The sequence below is a fragment of the Passer domesticus genome, chromosome 19 (genome assembly GCF_036417665.1).
Source record: "Passer domesticus isolate bPasDom1 chromosome 19, bPasDom1.hap1, whole genome shotgun sequence".
Classification (NCBI taxonomy): domain Eukaryota; kingdom Metazoa; phylum Chordata; class Aves; order Passeriformes; family Passeridae; genus Passer; species Passer domesticus.
The window spans coordinates 12833461-12850952 of record NC_087492.1 but is presented as its reverse complement, the minus strand read 5'-3'; the positions used below and the strand labels follow the sequence as shown (position 1 = coordinate 12850952).

General features: G+C 42.7%; 1 protein-coding gene across 3 annotated transcripts in view; it reads left to right on the top strand.

Annotated features, from left to right (window-relative positions):
- The window catches only part of BAZ1B (bromodomain adjacent to zinc finger domain 1B), a 44460-nt gene that overhangs the window by 1642 nt on the left and 25326 nt on the right, over positions 1 to 17492 (top strand). For all 3 annotated transcript variants that reach the window (XM_064394934.1, XM_064394933.1, XM_064394935.1), the window contains exons 2-9: positions 4432 to 4548; positions 6601 to 6745; positions 7565 to 7763; positions 11269 to 11390; positions 12185 to 12382; positions 13525 to 15220; positions 16730 to 16868; positions 17357 to 17487. In XM_064394934.1, coding sequence (XP_064251004.1) covers positions 4432 to 4548; positions 6601 to 6745; positions 7565 to 7763; positions 11269 to 11390; positions 12185 to 12382; positions 13525 to 15220; positions 16730 to 16868; positions 17357 to 17487 — 2747 coding nt within the window. The remainder of the gene's footprint in view (positions 1 to 4431; positions 4549 to 6600; positions 6746 to 7564; positions 7764 to 11268; positions 11391 to 12184; positions 12383 to 13524; positions 15221 to 16729; positions 16869 to 17356; positions 17488 to 17492) is intronic.

The window sequence follows — 17492 nt, the reverse complement described above, 5'->3', positions numbered from 1 at the left end:
GCCTAGCATGATCTAGAAAGTTCATCTTGGCAGACAGACGTCATGAGGCTAAAAAGAGAAACCAAGCAATGCTGGGTTTCTGCTTTGCCTTGTTGATGGTGTATAATATATGCTAGGCCAAAAGTGGAACAGAAAATTGCAAATGAGCCAGTGAGCTGGAGGGAGATGTTACCCAAGGAAGACTTGGGGGGTTTTTTTTGGTCACTTCCGTTTATCCTAGATAGTGTTGAGGAGGCGTGGCTCTGGAAGATGGGAGGGGCCTGCTGAGAGCGTGCCAGGAGATACCTGAGTTTTCACCCAGTGTTATTTATGCAAAGATCTGACAGAATATATTCTCCCGAATTGTTTTCTATCTTGGAAAGTTATTGACCAGTTCTTTCCCTAAAGACTGTAAGTTCTTGTACTGCACAGCTACAACTGAGGCATTTGAAGGACATCAAAATTTCTTAAAGCTTTTTTTTTTTGTTATGATTTGCAACTACTGCAGATTGGGTCACACAAAAAATAGAGACTGTGGTGGCGTGCATGAGGAGAGACGTCTTACCCTTGGGTGTGTGTTATGGAAGTGTTTGGCAGCAGTGGGAGTGGAATAAAATAAGCTGGTCGGCAGAGTTCAGGTGTTTGTTTGGCCTCTTTTTCCTTTGTAGCTTTATGTGGTTTCCTTTGACTTCCAAATCCTGCAAAAACCTTATAAGAGAAGTCCTGCTGTGTAAAGAAAGCCCTTTGCATCCTGGCAAAGCCTTGGGTCCTGCTAATCATGTGGATGTGGAGATGGTGGATCATGGGGCAGCCAGGGATAGACTCATCCCTGCAGGAGCTCAGTGGGGTCTGCTGTGAGCTACCTGAATTGTTAGGAAAGTGTTTTGCATGTGTACAGTGCTGTTACCAGTGCAGTGGGTGCTGAGTATTTGCAGTCTCCCAAATACCCAAGTTTGTACCTTGGTGAACAGTCAGCTCAGCTGTGGGCATGTGGGTCTGCTGCAACATGGTCTGGAAAACTGCTGTTGGATCAGGAGATATGCTGGGTTCAGAGAGCTCAGCCGACCTGGGCTGTTCCAGCCAAAGTTTCCCTCAGCTTCTAGTGCATGGTTTTGAGAAACTGTAGTGTCTCCTCTCTGGATAAAAGCCTGCTGTCTTTCTTTAGTTCATACTTCTGCATGGTATCAGCGCAGGGAAGAAGAGGGGTTGGGTCAGGTTTGGCAGGTTCAAGGCTGCTGCTCTCATCCTCACATGTGATACTGGCCAGACAAACTCTGCCTGGAAGGTGGCACAGCAAGACACTGTTGTGTCACACTCTCCAATTGCAGAAGAACTTCTCAACACATCCAGGGAGTAGCACCTTATAAATGTACTCATATTTCTGGGAAGTTTACCTTCTTGGCTAATGTAAGTGCAAACAATTCAGATGGAGTAAAACTTTTTTGGGAGTTGATATTAATGGTCTCCTGGAAATTACTAACTGAGGAAGAAGTAAACGTTTTATTTTGTCAGCAGTTGTTTCATGCAGTGGTTAGTTTGGTTACTTTTAAACATCTTTCTTTTAAAAGGTGCCTTTTTTCTACTGTAGTTTTGTTTGTACTTTAGTTTCACCGTCTTTCAGCATTGGATGATATGCAGTGGGATGCAAACAGGTGTGATATATTAACAGCTGCACAGTGGATATTCGTAGCTTTTTGGGCAATGTTCACAAGTAGCTTGTGTCCAGGATTTTTTTATTCATTCCTGTGTTGGGAATTTTTGGCAATGGAGGCTCCAGCTGTGTAGAGAGGTGGGTTGATTATGGCATACCAGGGGCATGATGACTTGCAGTCCTGGATCAGACCTGCTGAACAATCTGAAATTTCTTGGGTCTGTTTCCAGTCTGAGTGGAAAAGACAAACAGTGTATATGTAGTGAAAAGTTTGGGCTATAGTAAACTTTGCAGAAATATTCTCCTGCATTTTGGTTTTGTGCTGGCCCCAGGAATTCAAAGCAGTACCTGACCTGGAGCTCTTGGCAGACCACAAAGGCAAGGTCAGTACTGTGGGACAAGTCTGTAGCCCTAAGTAAGGAGTGTGTCCAGGGTCAGTGTTAGATGAGCTGATCAGCTGGAGGTGGAATTAAACTTCATGGAAGAGGCAAATCTGAGCTGAACAGGGAATGACCCTATCTGTCACTTCTAAATTCCAGGCTTGTCTGGGAAATGTGAGTCCTGATATGGTGAGGTTAAGCCTGTTCTCATAGGTGTGTACAAGGAGTAGAACATTCATAGGGAAAAGTCTCTTGGCTCTCCCTGCTGATATAGAAAATGATGTCAAGGGAAAAAATGTTTCATTCAGTTATTCCACAGATAGACAGAAGGAAACCAAGGGGAGAATGCAAAGGGGTTGCTGGATGAAGCTGAACATGGCTGCTGGTCCTGAATTTCAGCTTCTGTGTGCTGTGAGGATTAGATTTGGTTTTAAGGCTGTTCTTAGTGGGAAAGGCACAGGAATAAACAGTATTGTGGTTCCAACTTAGTCATTATTAAAGTGATTAATTGAATCATAGAAGCTCAGAATGGTTTGGGTTGGAAGGGATCTTAAAGCTCATCTTGTTCCACTCCCTGCTGTCGGCAGGGACACCTTTCACTAGACCGGGTTGCTCCAAGACCTGTCTAACCTGGCCCCAGGGATAGGGCAGCCATAGCTACTCTGGGCAACCTGTTCCAGTCCCACGTTTCTGTAAATTCAAAGAGGATTCCTGGTTTCTTCTTTGATTTCTTTTTTTATATTTTTTTCTCTTCTAGCTGAGTATCACTACAACAGGCATCACAGGGGCACTCCTGGGCTGGTCAGTGGGGCAAGTTACCTGTACATCAACACCCATAATGCAGCTGCTGTACCTTGTTATGCTTTACCTTGGGGCTGTGAGGAAACATTTAAGGAAATTTGCTTTGCTGGAGTTGTAATTCCTAATAGGAATCTTTGAAAAGAAAAAGAAATAGGTTGATCACACTACAGTTCTTGAATGGCAAAAGGTGTGAGACACACCGAGTGCTTTGCCGTGGCTGGTGGCTCTGCCTGTGCAAGAGCGTAGAGCAGTCTGCTGTTCTCACAAGACTGTGAATCGGTGCTGGTGCCTCAGTGGGCTGAGCTGTGGCTGTACCCAGTGTGCCTTGTGCTTCATGCTGGCTTTGCCACTGGAGGGCATATGAAGGAAAAGCAAAAGGTGCTTTTCTTGCTTCTCTTGGAGTTTCTCCTTGTAACTTCCCATTAGAAGGGATGTGGCATTGATCACGGGCCAGTTGGTGTGGATTTAGACCACGCTGATAATTGTGCCTGTGCATCTTCTGTCCATAGTGAACGTGAAGTAGCTGCTCTCTGTTTACCCTGACTATTAATTTCCACTCCGGTGGAGCAGGGAGAGCAGCCAAAGATGCTCACAGCAGAGTAGCTATTGCTCTCTGCACCCCAATGGCTTGCCCAAGAACCTTTTAATCATGTAATTCCACCTGGAATAACATAACCTTGAGGCAGGCTGTGACGCAGGAGTGTCAACACCTTAAGTGAGCCAGCAAGAAAGAGAGGGGCTTTTTACAAGAGCATAAAGTGACAGGACAAGTGGGAATGGTTTCAAATTAAAAGAGAGTAGGTTTGGATTAGATAATAGGAAGTTCTTTGCTGTGTAGATGGTGACCTCCTGGCATAGATTGTCTAGAGAAGCTGTGGAAGTGTTCAAGTGTTCAGGTTGGACAGGGCTTGAAGTAACCTAGTGTAGTCCCTGCCCATGACAGGGGGGTGGAACAAGATCGACTTTAATGTCCCTTCTGACCCAAACCTTCTGGGATTCCGTGAAGCAGGCAATGCAGTTGGTGAGAGGGCACCTCCTGTTGGAATGCAAAAGGCTGATATTGTAGAAAACCAAAGGAAAAAATGGCATTTCTAGGGGTTTCAGTTTCAAATGGTTTAGGTTGTTTTTTTTCTTTTGTCAAAAGATTGGGGGTCATGGGTAGCCTGGTAATTTGCATCTGGATTTTGTGACACCACCATAAGACATTGGTAGTAGCAGTGCCACAACAGTTATTGCCAGGAATTTAGCAGCAATTCATGCTGTACTTCCTGCATGTGCCTGTGATGTTGATTGTGCTGTTTTCCAGTGTATCAGACTGGAAAAGCTGAAAAGTAAGTTCGCAATGCTGTGAAACCTTCAGCCATCTGTGCAGTGCAGCTGAGCTATTGGTGGTGTGGAGCCTTCTGTGCCAGGATGAGCAGGACAGGCATTTGGCCTCAGAAAGCACCAGCACTTAATTTAGCATCTTTATGGTAGTCAGAGGGTCAGACTGTATTGAGGCTCTCCTTAGTCTTTGTACACTCCAGTCGTAATAGTTTAATTAGATTTTACTGTTTTGTGCTGTGGTGATTGTGGTTTCCTCTGCATAAATCCTGTTTTCCTGAGCTGCCACTTGTACAGAGAGTACGAAGCACGTTTAGAGCGATACAGCGAACGGATCTGGACGTGCAAGAGCACAGGAAGCAGCCAGCTGACACACAAAGAGGCTTGGGAGGAGGAGCAGGAGGTTGCTGAGCTGTAAGTACTAGCGGAGACGTGGGTTTGTGCCTATCTTTAGGTGTTGGGGTGTAAGAGTGGGCTTGGGAATGTGTGGCTAGTTGATGAGGTGAGGTTAGGAGCTGTAAGGAGAGCTGGGGATTCTGGAGTTAAAAGCAAATTAAGTCCAAATTTTAAACCATCACTAATACAATTGGCTATTATTTAGTGTTGTATCTTGATATTACTTCAACCAAAATAGTTCAGCATATGGCACTTTGCATATTTTAAAGCCCCTGGAGTGTCAGGAATATTTTAGAGAGAAAAATAATAGATCTTGAACAATGTACAGTCAAAACAGAGTAAAAGGAGTAGGTTGAAGTGTTTGAGATCAGCCAGGTCTGCACCTCTAATTATTTTCTCCAGATCTGCATTAGTTGTTGCACTAATTAAAAAAAGTTGTAGTGAGATTTTCGAGAATCTACTCTACTTGAAACAACAAGAGTCCTTGTTCTGTGCAAATTGTCTTCCTCTGGGCTGCTGTGGCCCTGACCTCCTCCTCTAGCCCACAGGAATCCTTGGATGAGACCCAGCATGGCTCTTGTCATAGAAGTGAATTTTCTGTAAAGGTGCAAGTCCTTGTCTCAACATAATTTACTGTGTAATTACCAAATCGTAGTTATTATGCCAAAGAAGTGATGTATTTCTTCATTCTGTCAACTTACGACTTGGACTTCTGTGACTTTTTTTTCCCCTGGATATAAACCGTGGAGAATGTCAGCAGTACTGCCTAAGAAGTGGAATTTTCTGCTGCCTCTCTTCATGTTTCTGATTCATTGGCAAATAGTTCACAGCCTTCTCCTAAGGAGAAATTCACCATCATTTGTGGTTAATCACAATCTTAAAGCCAACAAATAAGAAGCCTATTTGCTAATAGTCCTAATTTCTTTGAGGGGTGATGCACTACTGCTTTCAGGCTTTGCTTCCTGGTGTTCTTGTTTGAGAAGGCAGGGGTGGTGCAGAGGCAGCTCCATAAACTTAAAATCCTGAGTCAAAACTCAGGGGTCTGCTGCTACTTTCTTTTGGTTGTCCGGGTTGGATTGATTGACCACTACTGGAAACGTTAAGAAATGTCAGTGAAATGGAAGCAGGAGATTTCTCAAATTTCTCAATAACAAATTCAGCTATAGTCTTTCTAATATGGAGGTGGGGCGTGGGGTGTGGGAAGATTCCATGAAATGAGATTTTGGTCTTGTCTCTTTGAAATGGAATGAAAAGTTTCCCAGGTAGTTTGTCTGCTTTAATACCTGACACTAAGCTGGATAAAAAAGTTCATTTAGACAGATTGCTAAAGGGATAAATTTGCTTATGGCAGTTGTAACACAGCACATATAGGCTGAGGGCTCTCAGCCACGGATCCTGGTGTCTGGGAAGATGCAAGTGCTTTGGAAAAATTGAGTATTTTTTTCCTCCTTACTTTTTAGCCAGAAGGTTTTGTGCAACATATGCCTTAGTGCCCATGCCAACTTCCTGAGGTCAGCTTTTAGAAGGGAAAGAAGGGAAGTTAATGTCACAGTCCTTTTGTTTCTTTGAAAATGTTTGAAGATCATGACATGTGAAACACGCAAGATGTTTTTCTCTGGCAAGATAATATGATTGTGTAAATCTGCCCCTGTCTTTACTGCACTGGCAGCCTGTTGGAAGAGAAGAAAATACTAAATCTTTATCAGAATCATGGTGTTACTGGAAACAAGTATTTTAAATTAACAAGCCCTGGAATAATTGCATCATCTTGATCTGTATTTAATATCTAATAGAGAAACAGTAATAATCATGAAAGGGTTCACACTCAGTGCTGCTCTTCCTGAGTGTTTACAGTATTCCTTCTGGGAAGAACCAGGACAACTGGGATTTTCATGCCAGCTAACACCTGGGGAAGGGTGGGGAGCAAAAAGCCCTTGGATGTTTGCACGCTAAGGGAGCATCTGCCTCATTGTGGCTGTTAACAGGAATTCCTGGAATTGGGAAATGGGAGGGTACTTTGCATTTGGGCTTTTATTCCCTTGAATAATGAAAATGTCTGTGCTTGCTCAGCTTAAAGGAGGAGTTTCCTATCTGGTATGAGAAACTGGTCCTGGAAATAGTCCACCACAACACTGTGTCGTTGGAAAAGTTGGTGGATGCAGCTTGGTTGGAGATCATGACCAAATTCGCAGTGGGTGAAGAGTGTGACTTTGAGGTAAGAATATGTTTTCTGTTTTATCCTGTTCTTCTGCATAGGGCTAATTCCAGATAGCTACAGGTAGGAGACGGGAAGAATATGTTAGCCACTCAAATTATTAGAAGGATATGAAAATTTATTCTCTATAGAATCCCAGTGACAGCACCTGCTCTTAGATGGAAAATGGTCCTGTAATCCATACTTCTGGTGGAAGGTGTCCCTGACAATGTCAGGGGTTTGGAACTGCATGGTTTTTAGGGGCCCTCCAACTCAAACCATTCCAGGATCCTGGAATAATAGCAAGCGAAAAATGACTGATATATGTGTGTGCATGGGAAACTGATAAAATTGTTATACTGCTTAAATATGTGATGATCTGTTTATACATAAATACATGATTTAATTAGAAGAAATGAAAAATTATCATCTGTCATAATCTTTTCACTTGACACATTGCCAGAAGGAGCAGTAGTTTGAAACAAATGGACCCTGAAGTCAAAGCTTAAAAATCTCTAAAAAGACCCTTAAGATTTGAGAATTCCTTCCAAAACTGGGAATGTTGATGAAAACTCCAACTTCTTGAAAGTGGAGAGGAGTTAATGTTGTGTGGGGGCAGTGTTTAAGACTTAGTCTCTAAACTGGGGTTGCTGAGAACACACTTGCACCTTGTGCACATACTGTGCCCTTAGGCTGAGGCAGCAGCATTGGTAAACGCTGTGGGTTGGGAGTTTTGCTTTTAGGTCATCTTAGCAGGTACTTTTCCCTTTCTCATAGTGTTAAAGCCTGTTAGCTCATCTGTCTTGTTCAAGTTTGGTCTTCACCAATATTTCTGTCCAGGTTGGTAAGGAGAAAATGTTGCCTGTAAAAGTTGTGAAAATGCATCCCCTGGAGAAAGTTGACGAAGAGGCCTCGGAAAAAAAATCTGAAGGAGCTTGTGATTCTCCATCCAGTGACAAGGAGAACTCCAGCCAGGCAGCCCAGGACAACCAGAAGGAAGCAATGCTGAAGGAGGATGACAGCAGGAGGGATAGTATGAGTAAGTAGAGAGACCACATGGCAGTAGGTAGCACCTGGTAGTGAGTGTTGGAGCTCGCTCGGTGATAAAATTTACATCTTGGTGCTGCACTGTGAATGTCCAAACAGTGTTATAGGGTGAAAATCCAGAAGTTGTCATTGTTAGTGGTGAATTTTTGGGGCATCAGTGCTGTTGGCTTTCAGGTGTTCTTGCCTGATTTAAAGCAGAAAATGTGCTGTCATTCTAAGGTGTAATACCAAAAACAATGCATGAAATATATAACAAGTGTATTTAAAAAAAAAGTGAGGGGAACAACAAAGGTTTGTTCAGAATTATAAAGTTCTGCTGCAGTGTTCATCCTCAGAGTAAACCTCCCTGGTTCTAAAGTGTGTTATTTTGGAGTCAGAGACAAGCTCTAATTCTCTTTGTCCTCAGTTGTTATGAAAAATGAGCTTTTTTCATTTTTAGTTTATTCTAAATAATAAATTTTCAATCATCATATGTTGAGATAAAAATATTTTTTTTTTCTTTCCCTAACAGTTTAAAATAAAGCATCCTTTAAAACCTTGTTCCTCTTTCAAATGCTCTTCCTTGGTGTTGAGATAGCTAGTGCTGTCCAAGGCTTTTCTTGCCTCTGAAGAAATATTGTTAGGGGAAAAAAAAAAACCCAAACTAACTAACCCCCCCCCCCAAAAAAAAACCAAAACAAACCAAAAAAAGCCACCAAAACCCAAACAAACACATTGTTTGTCCTTTGTCCTGTGCAACTTCTTAAAATGGAATTATAAGATACTTTAAAACAGATTACAGAAAGTGTTTTCAGACAAACCAGCCCCAATCCCACAACATAGTTCTAACCTGGAGAGCTTTATTTTCAAGTCTCATAAATGAGTAAACTGTTGGCATTTGTAAATAGTGACTCCGGCATTCGGGAAAGTTGTGTAATCCCCTCTAATGTGGGGAATAGGAAACTTTGAAAATAGCCCAGCAAGAAAATAGTGAAGTCAGGAGTGGAAAAGAAGTCATACCATGGTCTTGTCCTGAGCTTAAAAATTATCGGCTCTTTTTGACGAGTACTGTTATGAGCTGTTCTGATTTCATTGCAGTGTTCTGTATAATCAGGAAGCAAAAAAAGGTGTTTCAGAAACAACCTGGCCTTATACAAATCATTGGAAATAGGTTATGCTTGGAGAGGGGCTAATGATGCTTTATTTATTTATACATGTATTTTTTATTGAGTGTGATTCTCTTGAGATGCCACATAAGAGGCATGGGAAATACCTTTTACTTCAAAAATGCTCTGTGATCAAATTTACAGCAGCTATTTTGGATTTGGATAATTAAATAAGATTTACCATGATCCTTTGGGCATTGGGGTGTGGTATTCCAGCAGCTGTGGGCATCGCCAGTGCAGCACTTCAAGATCGGATACTGCAGGAACGAGGGTTCCTGCTCTTGTTTCAGTCCCTGACTCAGTTGGTTCTGGCCTGTATATAGTCACCTCTGGGAACTGGGACTGTCCTCCCCTTCCTGAAAAGATGAACCCCAACGTTTTCCAGCTCAAAGTGCTGGCATAGTTATAACCTAAGCAGTTCTTTGTGCATATGCTGTTACTAAAAGGCTATTTTATTGCTGATGCTTTTATATTCTGGGTTATAACAGAATGTAGGCTCATAGTAACATCATTAAACAAATTCTTCCACACTGTGTTAATATAATTATGTAGCAATTATTACATTTACACAGAAAACTACAGGAGTAGGAAATGTTCAGTTGCATCCACAGAGGCTGGGGGTTCCCAGCAACACTGACCTGGACTTTTCCTCTCTAATAATGTTCACATGTGGCCACTTGATATGGGTTGAAGTCACTACACTAGAGTGAGTAACTGGAAGCAGTAACAAGCTCTGTATAACTGATGTAAGAGCTGTGTGTGCCTGTGCGCACAAGAGGGGACAGAGCAAACTTTGGCAGTTCTATTAATACTTGTGTCAAACTTGCTGGTTTTGCTGGAGGAGAAATGGGGCAGAGAAAGATAGTTTCAGTCTCTCTGCTTAGGGGTCTGCTGTCCTTCAGAAGCTAAAAATAAGGCATTTTACCAGCTTTGTTGCATCATTTGTGTAGTCTGAAGTGACTATATTTTTAGTTGGTTAGGGAATGAACTCTAGAAAATCTGCAGGAGCAAGGAAAGGCTGGAAAATTGATGGTGAACTGCTGCAGGCTGGTTCTGTAGCATGAGCTGAGTTAGAACCTGTACTGCTCTGGACAATCTGAAATAATGTGAATACAGGAGACAGCACAATATAGATGCTTTAGAAACACAGAATCAGCTGTGCTGGAAAGGACCTTAAAGATGCTCTCATTCCAACCCCCCTGCTCTGGACAGGGGCATCTTCCAGTAGACCATTTTCCTAAGAGCTTCATCCAGATGGCTTTTAACTCTTCCAAGCATAAATATCTGTTTTATTACAATAGAATGCAACAACAAATGAAGTTGGCTTTTTAAAATTAACTTAAGGGTGGAATGGGTAGTATTTTCTTCTTCCTCACCCAAATATCCGGGTGCTGTTTGATGGAATTCCATATAGCCATCCCTATTTATGGAATCTAGACAGTAAATCACAAAAGAAGAGGTCACTTGGGTTGATACCATGTTAGGTATAATGGTGCTGGAGCTTCAATGATGTGATTCTGAGATCTATATTCTTAAGCTTTATTTAGATTTAACATCTACTTTTATTCTCTATATGTTTAGTAGATTATTACTCTGATCCCTCATGCTTGCTTTATTGTTTTCTTTGAATCCTAAGAAGAAATACTTTCCTGTGAGAGTGGTGAGCCCCTGGCACAGGTTGCCCAGAGTAGCTGTGGCTGCCCCATTCCTAGAAGTGTCTAAGACCAGGTTGGGCAGGGCTTGTAGCATGCTGGTCTAGTGGAAAGTGTCTCTGGTCTAGTGAAGGTGGGAGGTGGAATGAGATTACTTTTAAGGTCCCTTCCATCTCAGACTATTCCATAATTAGCCACATTCCATTTGGTAGCCACAAATATAAAAACATTTGGAGATTACTTTCTTCTTAAGAAAAAAAAAAAGTCAGTGATTCCTGCCATGGAACTATTTCAAAGAAGGCGTAGCATAGGCAGCCAGGGCTGTTGGAGGAGTTCTCTTAGCAGGTTTACTGGTTGGGTTATATCTCCTCTTCATAAATCTTACAGACATTTTCTGCCTTTGCGTACGTGGTTGCAGTTTACTTTCTGCAGAGAGATGGGTTTAAATGAAGATGGTCCTTTGTACTCCTTGAAGATAGATGTTACCTCCTTAGTTCTCAGAGCTGGTCTGGGCCTCCATTTCTGGCCTGTATCTTCTGGCTATTTCTAAAACCCAGTTTGGGTTATATTCCTAATGTTCTAGTTTAACCAAACACTGTACAGATGGCAAGAAGTAGGATGCCCTGTCCAGTGGTGGCCTGGATTTTTAAAACTTTTTTTTTTAACTATAATAAGACTGTGTATCACCTTCTTTTATCAGATGATCGAGCACGTAGGTCTCCTCGAAAGCTTCCCACTTCGTTGAAGAAGGAAGAAAGGAAGTGGGTCCCACCTAAATTCCTGCCACACAAATATGATGTCAAACTGAAAAATGAAGATAAGGTGACTTGTCTGCTTGAGTCCTTTCTATTATAATATGAATATGCAAGTTTAATTAATCACTGCTGGTGATTGTACAGCACAATGTAGTACTTTCTGCCAGAGTCATGGCATTGGAAGCAGGACAGTTGTCTGTGAGGCTGGCCAGCCTTTTTCTATCTGTAATTAGGTTTTGTGCATGGAAACACTTGGTACCACACACATTGAGTCACAGAACTTTATTGTGGTTGTTGTTAAGCGCCTCATCTCTGGTCTTGCAGTTCCTGAGACCAGTGAAATCATGAGCGGCAGTTGTTGCTGTTGTCCTGACCAAGCTGCTCTGAGTTGAAGGTGGCAATGCTTTGGGAGGCTTTGGATAGCTGCAGCACTGCTCTGTGCTTTTTGTCTGCTCTTTGGTAATTTGACAAGTGAGCAGTGCTGACCTCAAAGAGTACCATGTGCAGAGGTGCTCCTTTGGTCTCAGGAAAAAAATCTAACATGGATATGTAAAAGCTTTAAAGTTGGTAGCAAGCACAAGCTGGAGGAAGGTTAGAGATAAAACAGGGGCTTTGGCAAAAATTCTGCATCATAAACTCATGGTTTTTACTGTTTTAGCTGTCTGATTCTCTTACCAATCTCTGTGTGTCTCAGTTCTGTTGGTGCCAATTCTGGTTGGTTTGAGTCTTTCCAAGAGAGCTTTGAATGAGCGAAGAGTTTTTGGACATGAAGCAGTACAATGATCCTGGTTCCTTGTAGGCATGTGATCTGTATAATGTGGTTAGAAGTTAATCATTAACAGTGTGTCTGTTATCTCCAAGATCATCAGCAACGTTCCAGCAGATAGCTTAGTCCGTACAGAGCGTCCTCCCAACAAGGAGATCCTGAGGTACTTCATCCGTCACAATGCGCTACGTGCTGGCACGTGTGAGAATGCCCCATGGGTTGTGGAGGATGAGTTAGTGAAGAAGTACTCTCTCCCCAGTAAATTCAGTGACTTCTTGCTTGACCCACATAAGGTAAGAATTCCTGAAAGTACCTGCTTTGCTTTGCCACCCATTCCTTGGATCTTGGCAGAGACCTCAGTGTGCTGGTTAGGTTTTAGAATCACAAAATCATTAGGGTTGAAAAGCCCCATAAGATCATCGAACTTCACTGTTACCCAACACCACAGAGGCCACCACTAAACCATGTCCCCAAGTGCCAATTCCACATATCTGTTAAATACAGAGAGAAGCAGAGCAGGAAAACCTACTCTTTTGTAGGTTGACCTTTTGAGAGGTGACATGGCTTGTACATCTGGATGGAATAGTGGTGTGCTTTAAAAATTTGAGATGTATCTGCCTTTTTATTTTTCCAGTGGTTTGCATTACTTGTTTACAAGTAAAGACATGATTCCCTGGTGTAAGAGAAATGGGAAAGCTACAGTCTTTATGTGGTAGTGTCAGGTGTTGGGCCCAAGACCTGGATGCATGTGACTGCATGAGGCCTGATTCATGCACAGGGCTGCATTGAGCGATGGCAGATACTACAAATTTAGTACTGACTATATACATAGCATGAATGGGTTCTTTTAGCCCTTAGTGCTGACCAGCCAAATACAATATTAACCAACTAAATGCCATACCATGAAATGTGCTGTCTTAAAATCCATCTTCTGGTGTAGAAAGTTCTATTTGGTTCATTCAGTAAACTCACTTTTTCATAGACTGTCAAGTGTTGTTTTAAAACTAGAAGATAAATATTTGTTCAGGACAAGGGGGAATGACTTCAAGTTCACACAGAGTAGATTTAAATTGAATATTGGGAAAAAATTCTTCCCTGTGGGGATGGTAAGGCCCTAGCACAGGTTGCCCAAAGAAGCTGTGGCTGCCTCATCCCTGGAAGTGTCCAAGTCCAGGCTAAACAGGGCTTGGAGCAACCTGGTCTAGTGGTGTCCATGCCATTGGCAGGGGTTGGAACAAGATGGTCTTTATGGTCCCTCCAAACCCAGGCCATTCTCTGACTCTGATTATGATTGCAGAAGCCTGTTACCCTTAATGCAGTGAGCAATTTCATTAGAAAAAAAATTTGAAAATGGGCAAAAATAATTGACAGAGATCTAGGTAACTTTTAATTTCCTTTCAGTATTAATACAAAATGATTCTTCCTTTAATTTTAGTATATGGCTCTTAATCCCTCAACCAAGAGGAAGAGCTCTCGGTCACCTGAAAGAAGGCTTCCTAAGAAATCCAAAGCAGACGGATCTTCACTGGGACAGCCCCTGAGTCCAACCCTATGGTGTCACGTGCATTTGGAAAAATCTATAATTGGCTCTCCGCTGAAGGTGAAGAACTCAAAGAACTCAAATAGTCCTAAAGAGGAGCTGGAGGAGGTGATGAAAATTGTGTCACCTGCTAAACTGGGTTCTAACTTTCACATTCCAAAGAGGAGCCAACTAGGAAAGGGCAACAACAAATCCTTGGACAAAAAGCAAAGAGGCAAAAGGGTTCTGAATGGGCAGAAGTCGTCGGGGAAGGCAAAGTCTCCTAGGAAAGGTTTGAAGACCCCCAAGATGAAAATGAAACAAATGACACTGCTGGACATGGCTAAAGGTACCACTAAGGTGTCTAGGGCTCCCAGGAATGCTGGAGGCACCCCTGGATCTTCCAGGAAACCCCAGAAACATCTGCCTCCTGCAGCGCTCCATCTCATTGCCTATTACAAAGAAAACAAAGACCGGGAAGACAAAAAAAGTGCTCTTTCCTGCATCATCTCCAAGACAGCTCGGCTCCTTTCCAATGAGGACCGTGCCCGTCTCCCTGAGGATTTGCGAGGATTGGTACAGAAACGCTATGAGCTCCTGGAACACAGGAAGAGATGGGCCACCATGACTGAGGAACAGCGGAAGGAGTACATGAAGAAGAAAAGGGAAAAGCTGAAAGAGAAACTGAAGGAAAGAGCAAAAGAGCGGAAGGAGAAGGAGATGAAGGAAAAATTGGAAAAACAGAGGAGATTTGAGGACCAAGATCTGAAAGGGAAGACATTGCCTACTTTTAAACTGGTTGATACTCCAGAGGGACTTCCTAACACACTTTTTGGGGATGTGGCCATGGTGGTGGAGTTCCTGAGCTGCTACTCAGGGTTATTGATGCCAGATGCTCAGTATCCCATCACAGCAGTGTCCCTGATGGAAGCCCTTTGTGCAGAAAAGGGAGGCTTCCTGTACTTGAACAGAGTGCTGGTCATCCTCTTGCAGACCCTGCTGCAGGATGAAATTGCTGAGGATTATGCTGAGCTGGGAATGAAACTTTCTGAAATCCCACTTACTCTGCATTCCGCTTCCGAGTTGGTTCGCCTGTGCCTGCGCAAGTCAGATGTTCAAGAGGAAAGTGAGGTTTCAGATAATGTAGATGAAAGTAAGGATTCAGCAGCTTTTGAGGATAATGAGGTACAGGATGAGTTTTTGGAGAAACTGGAGACATCAGAGTTCTTTGAGCTGACTCCTGAAGAGAAATTGCGGATCCTTGGAGCACTGTGTCACCGGATCCTAATGACGTACTCGGTGCAGGACCATGTGGAGGCCAAGCAGCAGGCCTCAGCTGAGCTGTGGAAAGAGCGCCTGGCTGTCCTGAAGGAGGAGAATGACAAGAAGAGGGCAGAGAAACAGAAGCGAAAAGAAATGGTGGCTAAAACCAAGGAGAATGGGAAAGTAGAGCATATGATGGGAAGGAATGAAAAGAAAAAACACGAAATTATGAAAATAGAGCACCGGGTAGAAATTGAAGCTGATGATATGATCAGTGCTGTGAAGAGCAGGCGCCTTCTTGCCATCCAAGCCAAGAAGGAGAGGGAGCAACAAGAAATACAAATGAGAGGTAAGAAAAATTACCCAGCGAGCAGAGTGTTTGTGTCTTGTGGAGTAACTTCATGGCAAAAATGACAGCCTGTTTTCCAGAAGCATTGTCTGAATGCTTCTGAATGAAACCTAAATAAAACTTAAGAATATAGATCTCATAATTGCATAATAGAGCATTGAAGCTCCAGCACCATTATACCTAACACAGTATAAACCCAAGTGACCTCTTCTTTTGTGATTTACTGTCTAGATTCCACAAATAGGGATGTCTGTATGGAATTTAAGGGATTTGCTCACTGGAGATTTGTAATTCATCTCCTGTGGTTCTTGTGGCAGCTTAAACTTTGTAAATTTAAGAAAAACTAATACCTGCTTCTAGTTTTTTATCTGTATGTGTCTTCAGTACCTTTCTAATTATGACAGGCCCAGGGAGGTTGGACAACACAGTATCTGTTTTGGGAACAGAAAGTAACCAAAAATTTGTCTTATGCCCAAACATCATCTAGTTCTTGGGTACAGAGGAGATATTTCCTGCCTAAAATCAGTTCCTACTGCTGCTGCTGGCCCTGCTGCTGTCCCCATGGTAAGGTTGTTGGCAGCAGCCCTTCTCTCATATCAGGATTTGGGCAATAAATCTCAGTTTAGAGTTTCTCACTTCAAAGAATTAGTTATGGAGCTGTATAAATATAAACTGTCCACTCAAACCTCTCTAAATCACGAATTGCGGCACCAGACCTTGTTTCTGTGTAAGTAGTGGTGCTTGAGGAGTAAAGAGAGAATACTTTGGAATTACAGTTTAGGGGTTTTATTGGTTATAAATGTAGATGCTGGGTGGATGGAAGTGGACAGTATTGCTCATCTAGGTTATTTTCCTTCTGAAACAAGTGAGGGGTAAGCGTCCCTCATGGAGCCTGGCTTTTGTACCTTAACTGGAATGTAGGAGTATCTGTTCTGGGAGACCAAGAATCACAGAATGCTTTGGATTGGAATGGGCTTTAAAGTTGATCATGGTCCACCCCTGCTTCATGGGCAAGGACACCTTCCACCAGGTTGGCCCAGGTCCCATCCAACCTAGCCTGGCACGGGTTGCCCAGAGAAGCTGTGGCCGCCCTATCCTTGGAAGTGTCCAAGGCCAGGCTGGACAGGGCTTAGAGCAACCTGGTCTAGTGGAAGGTGTCCCTGACCATGGCAGGGTTGGAACAAGATGATCTTTAAGGTGTCTTCCAACCTAAACCATTCCATGATTCTGTGATATGGCGGTTTTTATCCTGGGCTTCTTCAGCCCAGTCCATTCTTACACCTTGACTACTTCTTCTATATCTAGCTATATGGAATTTTTTAAATTTTTTTTTTTTTTTTAAGAATGATGGGCAGAAAATAAACAAAAGAGTGTATAGTTGTAAAGAATGTTTATTAAAATCCCCTGTAAACACTTTTTTTATTCCCATGGTATAGTAAAATAAAAGACAATATTGATGTCTGGATGCAATAAAGGAAAGCTAATGCTGCTCTTTGCTGATTCTAACAGTGAGGATGGAGAAAGAAGCAGAGGAAGAAAGAATCCGGAGGCATAAAGCTGCTGCTGAGAAAACTTTCCAGGATGGAATTGCCAAAGCCAAACTGGTGATGCGCAGGACTCCAATTGGCACTGACAGGAATCACAACAGGTGGGAAAGGAAATGGCCATGAACTTCCATCTCTGCCCTGAGAGAGGGGCTGTGTCAGATACCATCCCCCAGGAAGGGATTGATAGGGAGGGTATATCGAATTGCAGAGGAGAGAGAAGGAGAGTGTTTGTGTGTATTAAGTATAGTGGCTGCTTATGTGCCCAGCTTTTTGAAGCCTTCCCATGGAGGTCAGGACCAGCGGAGGTTCAAGTGCTGGCATTGGGTGCTCAGGAACCTCATTACCATATTTTCTTTTTTCTTTTTTCTTTTTTTTTTTTTTTTTATTATTGTTGCACAGGCATGCTCTTGGAAGGATTGTAAGCTAAGTTTTCCCTGTTTCTCAGCTGGGCTAACATAAAGATTTGCATGCATTCAGCTTTAATGAGTTGAGCACACAGATACTTCTCCACTCAATGCCAATAAAAGTGTTTATGTGTTTAACTAGCCAGAAAAGGAGACAGGTACCTAATAACACATATTTCTTCCAGGTACTGGCTGTTTTCAGATGAGGTTCCAGGCTTGTTTATTGAGAAAGGCTGGGTACACGACAGTATAGACTACAGATTTGCCCTTCCCCATCAGAAAAAGGAAGATCTGAAGAAGGAGCACAGCCCTGGAGGTACA